The 18,083-nt window shown below is 41.6% G+C and overlaps 1 protein-coding gene across 1 annotated transcript in view; it reads right to left on the bottom strand.

The window, feature by feature from the left end:
• Positions 1 to 9,859: 9,859 nt before the first annotated feature.
• CIBAR1 (CBY1 interacting BAR domain containing 1) overlaps positions 9,860 to 18,083 on the bottom strand; it is a 48,537-nt gene continuing 40,313 nt past the window's right edge. Inside the window, exons 7-9 of the mRNA XM_073631953.1 lie at positions 16,659 to 16,772; positions 16,431 to 16,535; positions 9,860 to 13,007 (exon numbers count right to left, since the gene is read on the bottom strand). Of these exons, the coding sequence (XP_073488054.1) occupies positions 12,921 to 13,007; positions 16,431 to 16,535; positions 16,659 to 16,772 (306 nt within the window). The 3' untranslated portion in view covers positions 9,860 to 12,920. The remainder of the gene's footprint in view (positions 13,008 to 16,430; positions 16,536 to 16,658; positions 16,773 to 18,083) is intronic.

Raw genomic sequence — 18,083 nt, 5'->3', positions numbered from 1 at the left:
TGCCGGATTTCAACTTTAACAGACCAAGCTGTCCAGCAAAAGTGGCATTTAGAGAGTTGAGACAAACCATTTAACACTAACTTGGGTGCTTACAAAGATCAGCTTTTATTTATGAAAAACCTTTATCCCAAAAAGAAAAACTTTTTCTGGAATGGCTTAAGAAGTTACACGGAGAGTTCAGCTTTAATTTGTTAGAAAAGTCCATCTAAATCTTCTAGTGCATCTAACACTACCATCACCCCAGGCGGACAATGCTGCTGTCCAAAGATGTCTCTGTTGTGCCTTCATCTAGAGTGGAAGCATCCCAAGACAGGAAGTGTGCTACTGGCCAGATAACCAGGTGAAATATAGGGGAAAAAAAGCCTAAGAATTGAAAACTAACACAGTTACCACCAAGGACTGGTAAACTGCAATTTTTCTTTTCCATACATCATGGGACAAAGAGCCACAGTATTTACTGAATGGGTTATATTCCCTAGACAGGAAGTTTAGCCCCCTATATAACCCCTCCTCTTACTGGGAGTACCTCAGTTTTTTCGCCAGTGTCTAAGGTGTTGGCCACGAGTAAAGACGTGCTGTGCTGAGCTCCGCTGGAGAAATCTTTGCTGGGGAAGGCCTTGCAACCGGATCCATGCAGAGTGCCTTTTCCAGGCCGAATCGAATGGTACCCAGGCCTCGTGTCCAAAAAAAAAAAAGGTTTTGCCTGTAACGCTTCTCTTTTTAGAGAGCTGGACCCCCCGGGATCCAGTATTTGTTTTATTCAGCCATATTCCTGGCGGGGTGCTTTTTACAGGTCCAGGGCTGTGGATCCCCCGATTAAAAAAAGGGGGCCCCAGTGCCTGAAGGTTTTCTAAAACGGAGCCCACCCTGAGCGGTGAAGATTGGGTCTGTTACCACAGAACCCTGCAGCCGGATAAGGTAAGGGAGATTCCTAAGGAATTTTTAGGAATTTTTTTAGATTTTAAGGAATTCTTGTGGGTTTTCTCCTTTAAGTAAAAATGTTGCTATGCCTACTGGGGCTGGCAAGAGCACATAACTGATTCCATGCTTGTCAGTCTCGTCTCTGTGTCACAAGCCGCACGGTTCCTCCCAGCCCATGCTCCAGGTAGGATGTGGGGGGGGGGTTCTTTCCAGGAACGTCCCCCCACAGCTTCCTTCAGGCTAGAGGCCATGTGTTAGTCGGCGGTATTACGGCAGCTCTCCATCCACCGGCCCTCCTCTCTCCTCCACCCCAGCCTCCCCTCCATGTGCGATTCGATCGGGGAGCCCTCGGCTCGCACAGGAAAAGTGGTCTTTTTTTGAAAAAGATGGGGGGGGGGTGAGAGGGGTGGTCGGAGGAGGGGGGCGGAGCATTAGCACGACGTCAGCGTGGTTTAACGCCCACAACGCTGACTATACAAGGCTATAAAAGTGCACTTTTTGCAGGTGCACATAGCTCAAGGAGGGACACAGAGCAGATGGATGGCATGTGAGTGTGGGTGACACAGGCATTCCCAGGCAAGATTTGCTTAGCATCAGACTGAGCCTTGATAGCAGCAGCAGTTGCTGGACTATTTTGCTCAGCAGTGGGTGCATTTTTGATAGTACCTCTGCATTTGTGCTTAGCACTATGGACAGAAGGGGAGGTACAAATACCCCGAAAAATAGGGGCTCAAAGGGATCTCCCTCAGGCTCTAAGGACCACCCTCTGCAACGCCATCTCCCCCTGAAAGACTTAGGGAGGCTGGTCAGAATGAGCCCTCGGGGTCAGGGGCTGCAACTGCTTCTGGCATTTCAGCCCATGTATATATTACTCAGGAGGTTTTTCCTCAACCATAAGTGGATTAGAGGAAAGATTAATGGCCTTAATCGCATCTTCACAAAGTGGAAGAAAACGCATTAGGCTTCTACCACCCAGGACCCTCAAACAGAGGAACTCTGGGAAAGGGGAGACGAATCCCCCTCAGAGGACCGGGATGAGACTGATGACTCCCCTTCTGAGGAATCAAGTGGGGAAGGACCCTCTTCAGCTTCACAGGCTGAGAAATTGCTGGTGCAATCTCTTACTGAAATGGTCCGCTCCACATTTAAGTTACCCGTAACTGAGTTGGTTGCAAAGCCCACGTCTTGTTTGGGTTCACTGAAGCCTCCTCAAGCTGCGCATGCTTTTCCTGTTCATTTCTTGCTGGAAAAGCTTATTTATTCTGAGTGGGATCACCCAGATAAACATTTTTTTTCCCCTCCTAAAAAGTTTTCAACACTTTATCCTATGGAGGAAAAATTCACAAAGATGTGAGGTATACCGGCAATTGACGCTGCTATATCCTCTGTGAATAAAAGTTTGACTTGTCCTGTTGACAATGCCCAAATTCTTAGGGATCCAACCGATAAGAAATTGGAATTCCTGTTAAAAAAACATTTTTTCCTTGGCAGGTTCAGTAGCTTAACCTGCAGTGGCGGCAATTGGAGTATGTCAATCCCTGAGAGATCACTTGAAGCAGGTGCTCAAGGTTTTCCCTGAACAGCAAGCCCGGGAGTTAGCCAACCTGCCAGCAGCTTTGTGTTTTGTAGTTGACGCAATCAGAGATTCTATCCTTCAGACCTCTCGCCTTACGCTTGGGTTGGTGCTTATGCGTAGAATCTTGTGGTTGGAAAACTGGTCAGCCGAAACGCCATGCAAGAAGCTCCTGGCTGGTTTTCCCTTCCATGGTGTAAGGCTGTTTGGGGATGATTTGAGGAGTTAGCCAACCTGCCAGCGGCTTTGTGTTTTGCAGTTGACGCAATCAGAGATTCTATCCTTCAGACCTCTCGCCTTACGTTTGGGTTGGTGCTTATGCGTAGAATCTTGTGGTTGGAAAACTGGTCAGCCGAAACGCCATGCAAGAAGCTCCTGGCTGTTTTTCCCTTCCGTGGTGTAAGGCTGTTTGAGGACGATTTGGACAATTATATCCAAAAAAATCTCCAGTGGGAAAAGTACCCTTTTAAAAAGGAGTAAACGTCACTCATTTAAACGGGCTCTTTCTCCAGTGCCAGGGGCATCAGTCTCCAGGCAGTCGTGACGGCCTCCACCGTCAGGTTCAAGAGGTAAAACTCAGAGTCAACCCCAGGGACAAAAGAAGTCCTGGGGGAGGAAATCTACAAGACAGAACTCTAAAGCCTCTTTATGAAGGGGTGCCCCCGCTCGTTCAAGTGGGGGGAAGACTGCTACAGTTCTCAAGGGTCTGGTAGGAGGATTTTCAGGACAGATGGGTGATCTCCACAATAACTCTAGGTTACAAACTAGAGTTCTGAGAATTCCCATCCCCTCGTTTCCTCAGATCAAATGTTCCCAAAGACCCAGAGAAAAAGAAGTCTCTCTTTCAAAGCGTTGGAGCGACTTTTGTCGCAAAAAGTAATCATGGTGGTTACATATTAGGTGAGGCTGAAAAAAAGACACAAGTCCAACCTATGTGTGTGATTATATGTCAGTATTACATTGTATATCCCTGTATGTTGCGGTCATTCAGGTGCTTATCTAATAGTTTCTTGAACCTATCAATGCCCCCCGCTGAGACCACCGCCTGTGGAAGGGCATTCCACATCCTTGCTGCTCTTACAGTAAAGAACCCTCTGCGTAGTTTAAGGTTAAACCTCTTTTCTTCTAATTTTAATGAGTGGCCACGAGTCTTGTTAAACTCTCTTCTGCGAAAAAGTTTTATTCCTATTGTGGGGTCACCAGTATGGTATTTGTATATTCCCATGGAAGAGCAGGGTTTGGGGTTTTTTTCAAACCTTTTCACGGTGCCAAAGCCAAATGGGGGTGTCAGACCCATCCTAGATCTCAAAGATCTAAACCGGTTCCTTAAAATTCGATATTTTTGCATGGAATCAATCCGATCAGTAGTCTCCATCCTACAAGGAGAACTTCTGGCATCAATAGACATCAAGGATGCATACCTGCATGTACCTATTTTCCCTGCTCATCAGAAATATCTGCGCTTCGAAGTGGAAAAACGTCATTTTCAGTTTGTAGCTCTATCTTTCGGTCTAGCTACTGCACCTCGGGTGTTTACAAAGGTCCTGGCTCCTCCTCTGGCCAGATTAAGGGCTCAGGGTATAACGATTATAGCGTACCTAGACGACCTGCTCTTAATAGACTGGTCGGTAGCCCGCTTAGACCAAAGCTTGGTCACCACAGTCAACTACCTGGAATACCTAGGTTGGGACCTCAACCTAGAGAAATCTTCTTTAAAACCAGTAAGAAGACTAGAGTACTTGGGTCTGGTTATAGATACAACCCAGAAGAGGGTGTTTTTACCCCAGGCAAAAATCAGCGCCATAAAGGAACTGGTTCAGGTAGTCAGGGCAAAGAAGGGTCCTTCTATTCGCCTTTGTATGAGGTTGTTGGGAAAGATGGTGGCTTCGTTTGAAGCGGTTCCCTATGCTCAGTTTCATTCAAGACTGCTGCAAAACATTATCCTGTCTGCCTGGAACAAGAAAGTCCAGGCGTTAGATTTTCCGATGGGCTTGTTGCCAATAGTGCGTCAGAGCCTTAGTTGGTGGTTGGTACCCAAGTATCTGCGGAAAGGGAAATCATTTTTACCAGTTACCTGGAAGGTGGTAACAACAGATGCCAGCATTTCGGGTTGGGGAGCAGTTCTGGAACAGATGATTGTCCAGGGGAAATGGTCCAAAATCGAGAGGACCTTACCCATCAACTTTCTAGAGACTCGGGCGGCGTACCTAGCCCTAAAGGCCTGGACATTCAGGTTGCAGGGTTGTCCTGTCAGGATCCAATCCGACAATGCCACAGCAGTGGCTTATATCAATCACCAAGGGGGCACCAGGAGTCGTGCAGCCCAGGGCGAGGTGCATATCGGCAATCTTCATTCCAGGGGTAGAGAACTCGCAGGTGGACTACTTAAGTCGCCAGCAGTTGTTCCAGGGGAATGGTCTCTTCAACCCGACATCTTCCTGGCTATATGCCAAAAGATGGGGGATCCCGGACGTGGATCTGTTTGCGTCCAGGTTCAACAACAAGATTGACAATTTTGTGTCAAGAACAAGGGATCCACTTGCATGCGGGACAGATATGTTGGTGACTCCATGGGATCAGTTCTCACCGATTTATGCATTCCCTCCTATTCTGTTGCTACCACGACTTCTTCACAGGATCAAGCAGGAAAAGAAGTCAGTGCTTCTGGTGGCCCCAGTGTGGCCCAGAAGATCTTGGTATGCAGAAATAGTAAAGTTGGTGGTAGGGCCCCCGTGGACCCTGTCATCACGTCCAGACCTGCTATCGCAGGGACCAGTGTTCCATCCTACCTTACAAATGCTAAATTTAACGGTTTGGCTATTGAAACCCACATTCTGAAGAATCGTGGGCTTTCAGGCTCAGTAATTTCTACCTTGATTAATGCAAGAAAGCCAGCTTCCAGAGTAATTTATTATAGAGTCTGGAAGGCATATGTCTCCTGGTGTGAATCCAGGGGTTGGCATCCCAGAAAGTATGTCATAGGGAGAATCCTTGATTTCTGCAAATGGGGTTAGAGATGAAGCTGGCCTTGAGTACTATCTCATCGGTATTGTTTCATCGTCCGCTTGCTTCGTATTCTTTGGTTCGAAGCTTTATACAGGGGGTAAATTAGAGCTCCCCTGAACCCTTGGGACTTGAATTTAGTTCTGTCGGCATTACAGAAACAGCCTTTTGAGCCGATACAACATATTCCCTTGGTCCTTTGGACAAGGAAGCTAATTTTTCTGGTAGCCATTTCTTCTGCAAGAAGGGTATCAGAACTGGCGGCTCTTTCTTATAGAGAGCCATATTTAATTATTCATAAGGATAGAGTAGTATTGCGTCCTCATCCTAGCTTTCTACCGAAGGTGGTTTCAGGTTTTCATCTAAACCAGGATATTGTTCTGCCTTCATTTTTTCCAGAACCCTGTTCTACGGAAGAAAAGTCACTACATTCTCTGGATGTAGTGAGAGCGGTCAAAACCTATTTGGAAGCGACTGCTCAGATTCGCAAAACGGATGTTTCGTTTATGTTGCCTGGATTTCCTAAAAAAGGACAGGCAGCGTTGAAATGTACTATTGCTAAGTGGATTTGACAGGTAATTGTTCAAGCTTATGGTTTGAAGAGGAAAGTTCCACCTATTCAAATCAAAGCGCACTCTACCAGGGCTGTTAGTGCTTCATGGGCAGTGCATCACCAGGCCTCCATGGCTCAAATCTACAAGGCCGCAACTTGATTTTCAGTACATACATTCACCAGATTCTATCAGGTGGATGTGAGAAGGCATGAGGATATCGCCTTTGGGCGCAGTGTGCTGCAGGCAGCGGTACAAAGTCCTCAGGTCTGATTGCACCCTACATTTGTTTGTGTCTCCCTCCCCCTCTGGGACATCCCATTCAGTAAATACTGTGGCTCTGTGTCCCGTGATGTACAAAAAAGAAAATAGGATTTTTATAACAGCTTACCTGTAAAATCCATTTCTTCAAGTACATCACAGTACACAGAGGTCCCTCCCCTCTTCTAATACACATATTTTGCTTTGCAACAAAACTGAGGTACTCCCAGTAAGGGGAGGGGTTATATAGGGGGCTAAACTTCCTGTCTAGGGTGTGCCAGTGTCCATCACCTAGCGGTGCCTATATAACCCATTCAGTAAATACTGTGGCTCTGTGTCCCGTGATTTACTCAAAAGGATTTTTCAGGTAAGCTGTTATAAATCCTATTACATTGTGTTTAAAATCAACACTGTTTTAGGTCACTCTCCTAGGACAAACATGCAGACAGTTCTTCTGCGTGCCGGTCTTTGGGCCTCTTCATTCTCTGGCACAAGATGCTGTCACTCCTGCACATGGTGGATCTATGTATTGTGTGAATGCACATGTTCATATATATATGGTGCTATATGATTTGAATTTAAAGGTACAGCGCAACAATTTTTGTTATTGAATTTATTCAACTTAAAAACATGACAGAAGTTCTATACCTTCCTTATTCTGTTCAAACGATAGGACAAGATGGCGTTATCTCCATAACCTTGAAGCATTATTATACAGGATTTATATATTGCCAACAGTTTGCACAGTGCTTTACAATATAAAGGGAGACAATATAATTGCAATAAAATACAAGAGGGCCCTGTTTAAAAGAGCCTACAATCTAATAGGGTGGAGCAAGTCATACAAAATGTTATAAGCTGACGGAAGCATTAAAAGTTCAGTTGTTAGAGGCAGGATAGGCTTCTCTGAAGTGATGAGTTTTGATCTGGTGGATCAAATGGCAGTCGGGTGTAAACAGACAGATGGTCTGTTTACATCTGACCGCCTATAGAGGAGAGCAGGCTGCATCTGCTAGATAGATTCCACACTGAGCTGGTGGAATCTGCCCTGTGTGGAAGGTGCCTTAAAGGGGTACAGAACAGGGCCAGTACAAAAAAAAAAAATAAAATTTGGCTGGGAGCAGTGATTTATTTTTATTTTTTTTACATATATTTTTTTTAGCACTGACATTTACAAAGCAAAATTTATTTTAAATTGCCAGCAAATGAGATTTTCCTCCTGGCTTAAGGAGATCAGATTTTTAAAATGAAATCCGTGGGCACCCTACTGACCACACCCACTTTTATTAGGGGTGGGGATAATAGCAGCATGCTATACCAAATGTTGGGTGTGGCCAAATTGTGCAGTGGGAGTGGCTTACAGGGTATAGTTTAATAGCACCCAAGCCTACTTTGCTTTGGGTCAAGCGTGCATAATACGCAGAGTGTAAATGCCACGCATTGCAGCATGGGAAAGGTTCTCCCTGTTGTCACGTTTGACAGCCACTACTGCCTGCTGAATGTGGTCACATTGCAACCACATGCAATGCATGTGGTTGTGGTATGGTAGTGCATGTTTTTAGGGGTAAAACAGGCAGTGCAGAGGCAATAAAACAACTCCACTACAGATCCCTCTTCAGAAGGCTAATGCTAATGTAAACAAGCCCTTAATCTGCTTTACCAAGTCCCCTAAATGTAAATTAACATTTAACCTTTGTAGTACCAATACAGCCCTATTGGAAGGGAGGATTCTTACTTTACTCTAAGATAGGCTTTAAAGGGTTAGTTTACCTTTTCCAAAAATCTGTCTATGCAGGTGAGGGGCACCTGTAGATGAAACCAGCTGTGCAGTGATTAAAGTTGGATAATGCCCTTACTATAGGTGAAGCGATTTACATACCTCACGGAGCCTGGCTGAAAACCCCCCAGAGATGGCATTCCCCTATCCTGCCTTATTGACAGCACACTACTAAGATGATCCCTGCCATTACTGATCAACCCTACCATCACAGAAGTGAGGTCCGATGCAAATCCCTCTGCATGTGCACTCTCTTCCCTGTTGCAGTAGCGCTGAGCTCAGTGCTGCTCTGACAGAGCTGACAGCAAACCACACATACGCAGGGATCATCTAGCAATGTTCGAGTAACAAGGCAGAACAGGGGGAACGCTATTGAGAGTTTTTCAGACTGACTCAGGAGGTACATAAATGGCCCACACCTACAGCAGGGCCATTATTCAACTGTAATCACAGTGCACAGTTGGTTTTCATCTCCATAGGCAGATTTTGGGAAAGGTGAACCAACCCTTTAACCACTTCAATACGAACACTTTTACCCTCTTCCTGCCCAGGCCAGTTTTCAGCACTGTCGCACTTCGAATGACATTCATGTGGTCATCAAACACTGTACCCATATGAAATTTTGATCGTTTTTTAGAGACAGATGGAGCTTTCTTTTGATGGTATTTAATCACCACTGTTTTTTTTTTTTTTAAATCTTTTGCTAAACAAATGAAAAAAAAAAACCTAAAAACAAAATTTTTTCTGAGTTTCTGTTATAAAAGTTTGCAAATAAGCAATTTTTCTTCACTGATGTGCGCTGATGAGGCAGCACAGATGGGCATGAATAAGATGCACTGCTGATCAATGGCAAGAATGTACCGAGAGCCTTGCTCGTTATTGGCTCTTCTTTCCTCATACAGACATAGCGTGAGGAAAGGACTGCCGGCAAGTCGGTTTACATGTGATCAGCTGTGATTGGACACAGCTGATCACATGGTAAAGGACCGCTGTGATTGGCCCTTTACTACGATCTGTGATCAGCTGTGTCTAAAAGACACAGCGTGCACCCCAAGGGGCACGTTTCTTAGAGGACATCTATGGACGCCCTCCCAGAACTAGACAGCCGCGCTGTAGCCATCTTTTGGCTATAGCGTGGCACTAAAGTGGTTAAAGAAAGCAAAGGTCAGTCAATAAAAGTACACCTGTGAAGAGAGCGCAATATACTGTAGATTGCTATTGCTGTCCTCTAATTGAGAAAGCCAGTGGCCTAGCTGTGGCTGCCTTTGATAAGGAAGTCAGAAAAAAAAAATTAATAATAATCACAGTCAGTTCTGCTGTACACTCCAGCCTTGCCCCTGCTGTGTGTCTGTTTTTGTGTCCCCCCCCCCCCCTGTGTCTTACCTGCATTGCCCCCAGTTTTTGTCTCCTATACTGAATGAAAATCAGTAGAACAAGATATTGTGATCACCTTTCCTGCTCTCCTGACCTGAGATCGTAAACATTTTTCTGATGTTGGGGCATAAAAGAGAACTCTGCCAGTGTAAAGATGCAAAAGTAAAAGAATATTTCTGGTCATCTTCTAAACGTACATTTCCTTGCTTACTCTGCTGCATGGGGATAAATGAAATATTTTAGGGAAGCAGAGCCCCAGGTAAAACCAAAGCTGTAGCTTATTGCCTTGTGTTCAGAACTGTAACTTAAACAGGAAAGACTTGTGTTAGAAAGGCTTGAGTGTACAAGCTAATGGTAATTTTAAAAAGAAAAGATAATCATATTAACCTCAATAGAAAGGACAACTGTAGCAAATATTTTATTATTGTAAATTTCAGGTATAATACATACACACATTAAAAAAAGAAAATCACAAAATACACATTTTTATAGAATACATACCAAATATAAAACTCATACAATATATATAAGTAATAAGATAAAAGGAAAAGAAGAGGCCAGCTGAACTACAACAGTAAAGCACAACCTCACCCAACATGCATTACTCCTTTTAGAGCTGACTGGGGCAGTGGTCAATAAGGGTCTTCAAGACTTCCTTTATGTGTGTTTTGAGCCAAAACTAGAAATGTTTCTTTGGACCAATGGAGAATCTGGCTGGTGGTGGATGACATCAGTTTTGAATAAGAGAAAAACAGAATAAATGAGTTTCCTTGCAATCTTAATACTGCCAGAGCTTTGTTGTTGGAACAATATTTATGACGGGTTGATATTTTACAGTCTGACTACAGAAGGCAGATAGTATATTATTATTATGGCTGCTTGAAACTGATTTGATGATTCAGGTAATGCCATGTTCTTGATTGCAATGAAGTGATGTGCATTCCATGTGCCTCTGTGTCAAGTTTGCACCTTGGCATACTTCCACAGCATGGTGATTTAGAGTAATTCACATTATGACACAGGCAATCTAATGACCGAAAAAAAACAAAAAAAACAACAAAAAAAAAAACGGCCTACATTGTTCCATAGAGCTATTCTGTCATTACTCTTATTAGCATTTTGTTGCCCACCCAACATTCCCTTTCTAGGGACTGATTTTTAGCATAAATCAGATAACGAAGGATCTGCTTCCTGGAATGAAAATTAAGCTTAGTAAATCTGTTGCTGGAAAAGGGTTGCCAGCAACAGAATCGCCTATGGTCTTAACCATAAGAATTAAAAATGAAGGATATTTGTTACCAAAGTGCACTGATGTTCTGAAGTCGAGGGCACATTTATAGATCATCTCAAGTTTATCTGCTGCATCAATCAGAAAGACTTTATAGAAAGGCCCACTGCTGTTGTCTGTATAAATCCTTTAGGTTTAGGATATGGAAGCAGTCCATTAATGCACACTTCCCCTTTAAATTTTGGCAAGAAAATGTATATAGACAATACTTAACTCACAAGAATACTTTTAACACCCCCCCCCCCCCCCCTGCGGGCCATAACACTGAGGTATAAGATTTTAAGGCACAGTTGAATAATTTTTACCCAAAAATAAACAATGTAGCTTGCATACTACCTTCCAATGCATACTAATAAGGAGAACCTAAAGGGTAAATATTTACATTTCTGTATCCCATCCCTAACTCTTTTGTTGTAAATCAAACTATACATCTCAGAAATAGACTAGAGGCTCCTTGCGTTTGAGCCTGAGTTCACACTTGTGCGATGCGGTACACCACATGTAATTTGCACAGGGCTCGCACTGCATTCCCATGCAAATCACACACAATGTCTATGCAGGGTGATTTGAGCCATTCATTCAGACGCCGCTCTGATCTATCATTTTGTAATCCATGCTGTTTTTATTCGTTTTTAATGTAAGAGACCACCCTATTATTCTAATAAACTCTATTTTACATAACTCTACTACACTATTGGAGGCCTCTTTCTCTCCCTTCCCTATACATCCCACCGGATTGGTGGAGCCCAGGTGGGCAACCCGCACCCCCCTCCTTTCCATCTTTTTGATAGGTTTATATATCGGGAGGATCACTATATCATCAGAGAAGCCCTACCTGAATTACAACATCTAATACAGAACCTGTTTGATGCCTAAGTTCATCTTACTTAAGGTGAGAGTTTAGAGAGCCCGGTCTCACCGGATCCCTTCATTTTTAAGGATATCACCATCACTTCTCCCCTCCAACACATGTTCCCAGTGAATGAAACACATTATGAACTTTTGATTTATTTATGCACACCAACACTTTGAATTATAACTTTTATTAGCACTTTGCACTTTATATGTTTGCACTGTTGATTTATATTCGTAGAACACATTTTATCTATACAGTTGTATGCACATATATGCTTTTATGTGATAGATTTGAAGCGCGAAATCACTTTATTATCATTCATTTTGTATGGCTCAAATCGCCCCGCATCAAAATGGTGCAGGACCTTTTTTTCCCTGCACCTGAATCAGATCACATCGGTGTTCACAGCCATGCGATCCGATTCTAGCAAAAGCACTGTTTTGCGAGCGGTTTTGGGGTGTTAATTTAACAGCGACACCCACAGCAGATCCCATGAACAGAGTGCGATTTCAATGCGGTGCGGGATACGTACAGGAGTCACTGCGTTTCCACCAGTGTGCATCGCACCAGTGTGAACCTAGGCTCAATCTTGCAGCACCCTGTTCTCCTGCACCCTGTATTTCAGCCGATGTGCACGAGTTAGCCCTGAGTATGGAGAATAACGATCAGCCTGTAACAACCCTAACACACCTATTATTCTATCTGCCCAGGCCTGGTGCATATGCACTGGCTGGAGTACAACCTGCAGGAGAACTTGCCACAGCATCAAGTAACTAAAAGATTCTAAATTTGAGATCAGCAATTTCCTTTACCGTGTCTATAAGAGAAGTGGTATGGGGGGGGGATTTGATTTACAGTTTATTTTCCTTTTAAGGCTAGAGAATAAAAAATTAACCTCAAAGTCTGCACACATAGTAATAAGATTCCTCCCGCATTCTTAAAAACAAAAAAAATAGCACAACAGTTAATAGATTTTTTCTAAATGTGCACTCTGTAAAGTACAATGGAATGTCTTGTCAGAAAGTCCAAGAGCTTAGTGATTGAAAGAAATTAGAAGAGTAACCAACATTTAGACACTTCAGATATCACATATCTGTGATGTCCTTACACCATTACATGGGTAGAACTTGATTTCATGCTGACCCAGAAGGTACTTGTCTGTAGTGTAGCTGAAGATATAATCTCAGATAATCTGTATTGTAGATGAAGATCTCACATTCTAACGTTTTATATTTTCTTATATAAAACAAACCAGCTGTCTCTCCCTCCTCCTTCTAAAAAGTTTCAAGACAAAAAACATGGGATTTGGAATTATGTCAGTTTTCCTCTTCAGTTGACCCATCGTCATCATCCTCATCTAGGTCATCCTCCTCTTCCTTTTTGCGTCGACTCACTGAAGATTGCTGTAATCCAATGCAAAAATATTCGGAAACTTTAGGCAGGAAAACTGGAACTTTTGCTATGGTATATAAAAGGCAATTACTGAATTTCCATGATTGACCACCTGATAGAAGTTATAATTGTACTGTGTGGAGTTCCCGTCTCTATAAGGAACCCAGCATACTCATGGGGTATATGCCCTGCCTGCAGAACACCAAAAGGCTGCTCCTCTCCTTATTTGCTATACCCCTTGGTCTATGCAGATTCACTTCAGCCTTTGCTTTAGTGTCTTTAGGATGTAGATGCTATTAGACCTTCCAGGTCTTAGTCCTCTCTGGTTGAAAGAACACGCGTCGTTAGATTTTTACAATCAGATGGATCCAGCTATGACTTCTACCATAACAACTGTACAGTATTACTGTCAACTTCCTAAAAGATCACAAGCCCAGTGAACAAATGCTCACCTCAAACAGGCAATCAAGTTAATCAAAATAGTTTATGCAGTTTTTAATTTGCTAACAATACTGCTTGAATTTAAGACCACTTCATGTCTGGGGCATTTTTTTTTCCACACACATTCAAATCCGCATTATTTGATAGAAAATTTACTTAAACCCCCCCCCCCAAAAGTATGTATTTTCTGAAAAATACTGTTAAATAAAATATTGGTAGTTGCAATTTTCTCCTTAAGTGTTTTTTTTTTTTGTTTTATCTTGTACAATATTCATGCAACGGTTTATCACATATTTTCAGTAAAACACTACACTAACATTTTAATGCACATTATAATACCCAATTTTTTTGTGAAATTTATGTGAGAAACTCATATGCTGTACGTGAAAGCAGATATCTGCATAAACCACAAAACCAATACATGTGTGCAATCACTTATAATCATGAACATATTCCAATTATTTGTTAGAGGTTGATGATTATAAGCGATTGCACATATTTATTGGTTCTGAGGTTTATGCGACACATATCTGCGTCAGGCTAGCGCAGCTCTCACACACATTATGTGTGATTATATATATATATTTTACACACACACACAGTTGTGCTCATAAGTTTACATACCCTGGCAGAATTTATGATTTCTTGGCCATTTTTCAGAGAATATGAACGATAACAAACTTTTCTTCTTTCACTCATGATTAGTGTTTGGCTGAAGTCATTTATTATCAATCAACTGTGCTTACTCTTTTTAAATCATAAATGACAACAAACTACCCAAATGACCCTGATCAAAAGTTTACATACCCTGGTGATTTTGGTGATAACATGCACACAAATTGACACAAAGGGGTTTGAATGGCTATTAAAAAAGGTAACCATCCTCACCTGTGATCTGTTTGCTTGTAATTAGTGTGTGTATAAAAGGTCAGTGAGTTTTATTATTATAATTATTATTATTATAGTTTCCATCCACCAGGGGTATTTAAATCTATACGCAGGAGTCAGTTGAATCGGGTATCTAGAATTACTAACAAATCCATTAACAGAGAAGAAAGGTTGGATGAAATGGAAGTCAGACTGCATCAACAGGGGTATTCCAGTGATATAGTTCATCAAGAACACACCCATTTACATTGTAATAAAGATAAAAACAAGAGTCGTAGGATGCCTTTCATTTCCCAATTCCACCCATTCTCTAACCAAATCAATAATGTCATTGAAAAACACTGGTCCATAATAAATAAGAATTAACCGAATGTCCCTGAATTTTACCACCCTCCATATCCTCGTATTGTAGAGGAAGAACTTTACACGATAAACTGGTCAAATCAGACCAGTACTGTACTCCCACCCCTCGCATTTTTGGGTTCACCTAATCATGGATCTTTTCCTTGTCTTTCTTGCATCCAGTGTACTAGCATGATCAAAGGCAAAAGCTTTTGTCACCCACATAAGGGATAAAATATAAATATTAAAGATTATTTCACTTGTCAATCATCTTATGTGATATATATTATCAAGTGTCCATGCGGACTTATTTATGTAGGAGAAACACAAAAAGGTGAAAGACAGGATTGAAAGGCACAAATACTCAATCCGAGATAAACTGGAGAAGTTACCATTGTCTAGACATTTTATAGAAAAGAATCATACAGTGTCACAATTAAGGTATATGGTTATAGACGGAGTTTACATTAATAGACGAGGGGGTAACAGAACTAGAACTAAGAAAAAGGGAAGTGCATTGGATAAACCGTTTAGACACATTGCAACCCAAAGGGTTAAACACTGACACTGAATGAGCAATATATATATTGAGTGATGTGTATTGCCAGTTGTAGGTATGTGGTTGTGAAGAAGGGCGTTATCCATGTATATACTGTAAGAAAACTCAGCTGAAAAAAATAAAAATAAAAAAACGATCCCAAGCTTACGGTTGCAGCTACAGCTGTGAGTTTGCTTTACCACTTGAAACCCAGGCCATTTATAATCAGGTTATGCATGGCAAGTGGTTAAAATGTATGTAAAGGGAATTTTCTTTTTAAAGAGTAGGGAAGGATTAAACCTATCAGGTTTCTGTGTCCTGCTATGGAGATTTTCCTCCACTTCTTTTCCTGAAGACAAAACAGGACATTAGAGAAATCTCTTGCTTTGGTGACAACAAATTTTGACTTCCCCTTATGCTTGACAATGGTCACCAGGACAAGTAGGAGGGTGGATCTTCCAAACAGGGACATGGATATCCAAAAAAAAAAAAAAAACCCTTGACACAAAATGGTCTGACCCCTTATTACTCTATCCAAAACTTAAAAAATAAAATTTGCCTTTGCATACGCATTAACAGGAACCGGTCAGGTCAGAAATATGGTCATGGTTAATGCCAGCTTGTCTTAAAAGACTGCAGCTTTGAAGCTTGCAGTATTAATCTAGTGCGTTTTATACCTGGAACAAGACTAAACATATCGGGTTTTCTAACACATCACTGGCAACATACTGGTTCTGGGTCAGGTACTTGCAAAAAAAAATAAAGTGAAGAGTGACAGCCCAGCTTTCACCTTCCAAAACAAGTAAAATGATGGCAGCTCCTATAGTTCTATCCTGAAAGTTGTTTATTAAAACTGTCAGATATTTGACTTACTATAGCCAACATAGAGGAACACCGTGTTATCAAATATTTTTAAATTTCAAATAATGTGCATCTTTTTCCATCACATGTCTAACATATTCTAAGAACACACAAAGATCATTATCATACCACATGTAATCGTGATAGCAGCCTCAATTACTGTGGTTGACTTTTTTTGTAGGACGACATTCTGCCATACCCTTGCCCATGTTTAATATGTATATTTTCAATAAAACAAGTTAAAAAAAAAAAAAAAAAAGGGAGTAGAAGAAGGTGATAGACTCATCCATTAGACATATCAGAACAAATCACTACAGTACATTTACATTTTACTCCTGTTTATTTCAACACCTCAAAATCTCACCGTGAAGGAAGAGGACGTTTGTTTCATGGATCCCGTTTTTGAATTGGCACGTACAATGTCAAGTCGAGACTGAAAATCTGGTGGGTGCAGAGAACTTCTGAAAACCTAAAAAAGATAAAAACTATTCATATAAAAAAGCCGAAATACCAGAAAAGAACTGTTTTAAATATCAATAATTCTGCTAGAAGATTGCAGCATCATTATATACCAAATAAGAGATTTTGTTACCTCTAGATCCTCCTCCTCATCAATATCTTCAATATGATGAAAGGCGGCAGTCAGTACCTCCAGAGCTTTCGCATGGAACACCATTTCGACGGTGACAAATTCTCCAAATATTTTCTATATAGAGGGGATAAAGACAACACTCTAATAAAAGGCTAAATTTTTATTATACATATAAAATAAACTGTGTACTTCAGTATTGTTGGAAGGCAACATGTTTGTTTTTTTCTAATGTAAGATGTTTCTGAACAGTGAAATCTGGTTACACCTAGCTTGGATACTGTTGGGGTAGCCTGTGATGTCAGTACAGCAGGTTTCCCCAGCAGGGCTATGTAACTGAAGAGTGCATATCAGAATCTTCATCCAGAAGAAAGAAGGAGTCACGCATAACCCCCTGGCGGTGGAGTATGGCTTAGGAGAGCTTTGCTTTAAACCACCTGGTGTAATGAAGAGTAAAGTGCCTGATTACCATGACTGCAAACAAAGCTTCAAAGACCAGCTGCTGTTGGAATGTTAACCTGCATCAAAGCAGGGGTTCATAGACTAATGCTGCCCTTAGTGGAGACTACAGCATGCTTCCTGGAAGATGGGCAGGAGAAGAATATACTTCCTGGTGATTAGGAAGGACGGTCTCTTATGAGTGAGCTTTAAAAGTAATGATCAGCTAGAGTTCTTCCTTATTTTGTCCTGGAGCCAAGCCAGCATACACAACCTGAAAGGAAGGACTTACAGTATTGTATCACCCCTGCTCTTTTGTTTTATATGCTCTGTATTATTCTTTTAGTGTTTTATGTTAGCATTTCTACTTTCTTTGTAAATAAATGACATCCTTGCTCATTTAAAGCAGCGTGTTTATTTCTATAGCCAACATTGTTATATCATCAACCTCATCAGAGCTTGATAGACTAGCTAAAAATGAGAATAGACAAGATAATACATATTTATAATAAATAAGGGAGATCGAAAACTACCCCATATTTATTTCAAGTATATTTTGGGAGACTCATATTCAAAAGATATTACAACAAAAATGAAGCCATGGAATTGGCATACCCTGTGCAACAAACATTGGTACCATTTAATGGAAGATAATGTGCTTCGCAGTGCCTGTGCAATGCATGTATACTGTATACATTTTGAAGCCCTACATATGAAGGGTGGCAGCATACTCAAAGATAAAAATGGGGGAAATGGCCTTGGTTTACGACAAACCTGACGCAGACTAGACACTCTCCCCCCAATCTTCAACTACGTGACCAGTCTTACCAATTGCATACTCCTCACCAGAAGATGTACAGGCTGCCCTATACATTGATTTTCAGTAAAATGGAACACAAAACATTTCCTTAATGCAGACCTGCAGTTTTGTTGGGGAGTTCGTTATCATTTAGAGCCCTTTCACACTGGTGCGGTTTGCAGGCGTTATTG

The sequence above is a fragment of the Aquarana catesbeiana genome, linkage group LG05 (assembly GCF_042186555.1).
Source record: "Aquarana catesbeiana isolate 2022-GZ linkage group LG05, ASM4218655v1, whole genome shotgun sequence".
NCBI lineage: Eukaryota > Metazoa > Chordata > Amphibia > Anura > Ranidae > Aquarana > Aquarana catesbeiana.
This window is presented reverse-complemented; position numbering and strand designations above follow the sequence as displayed.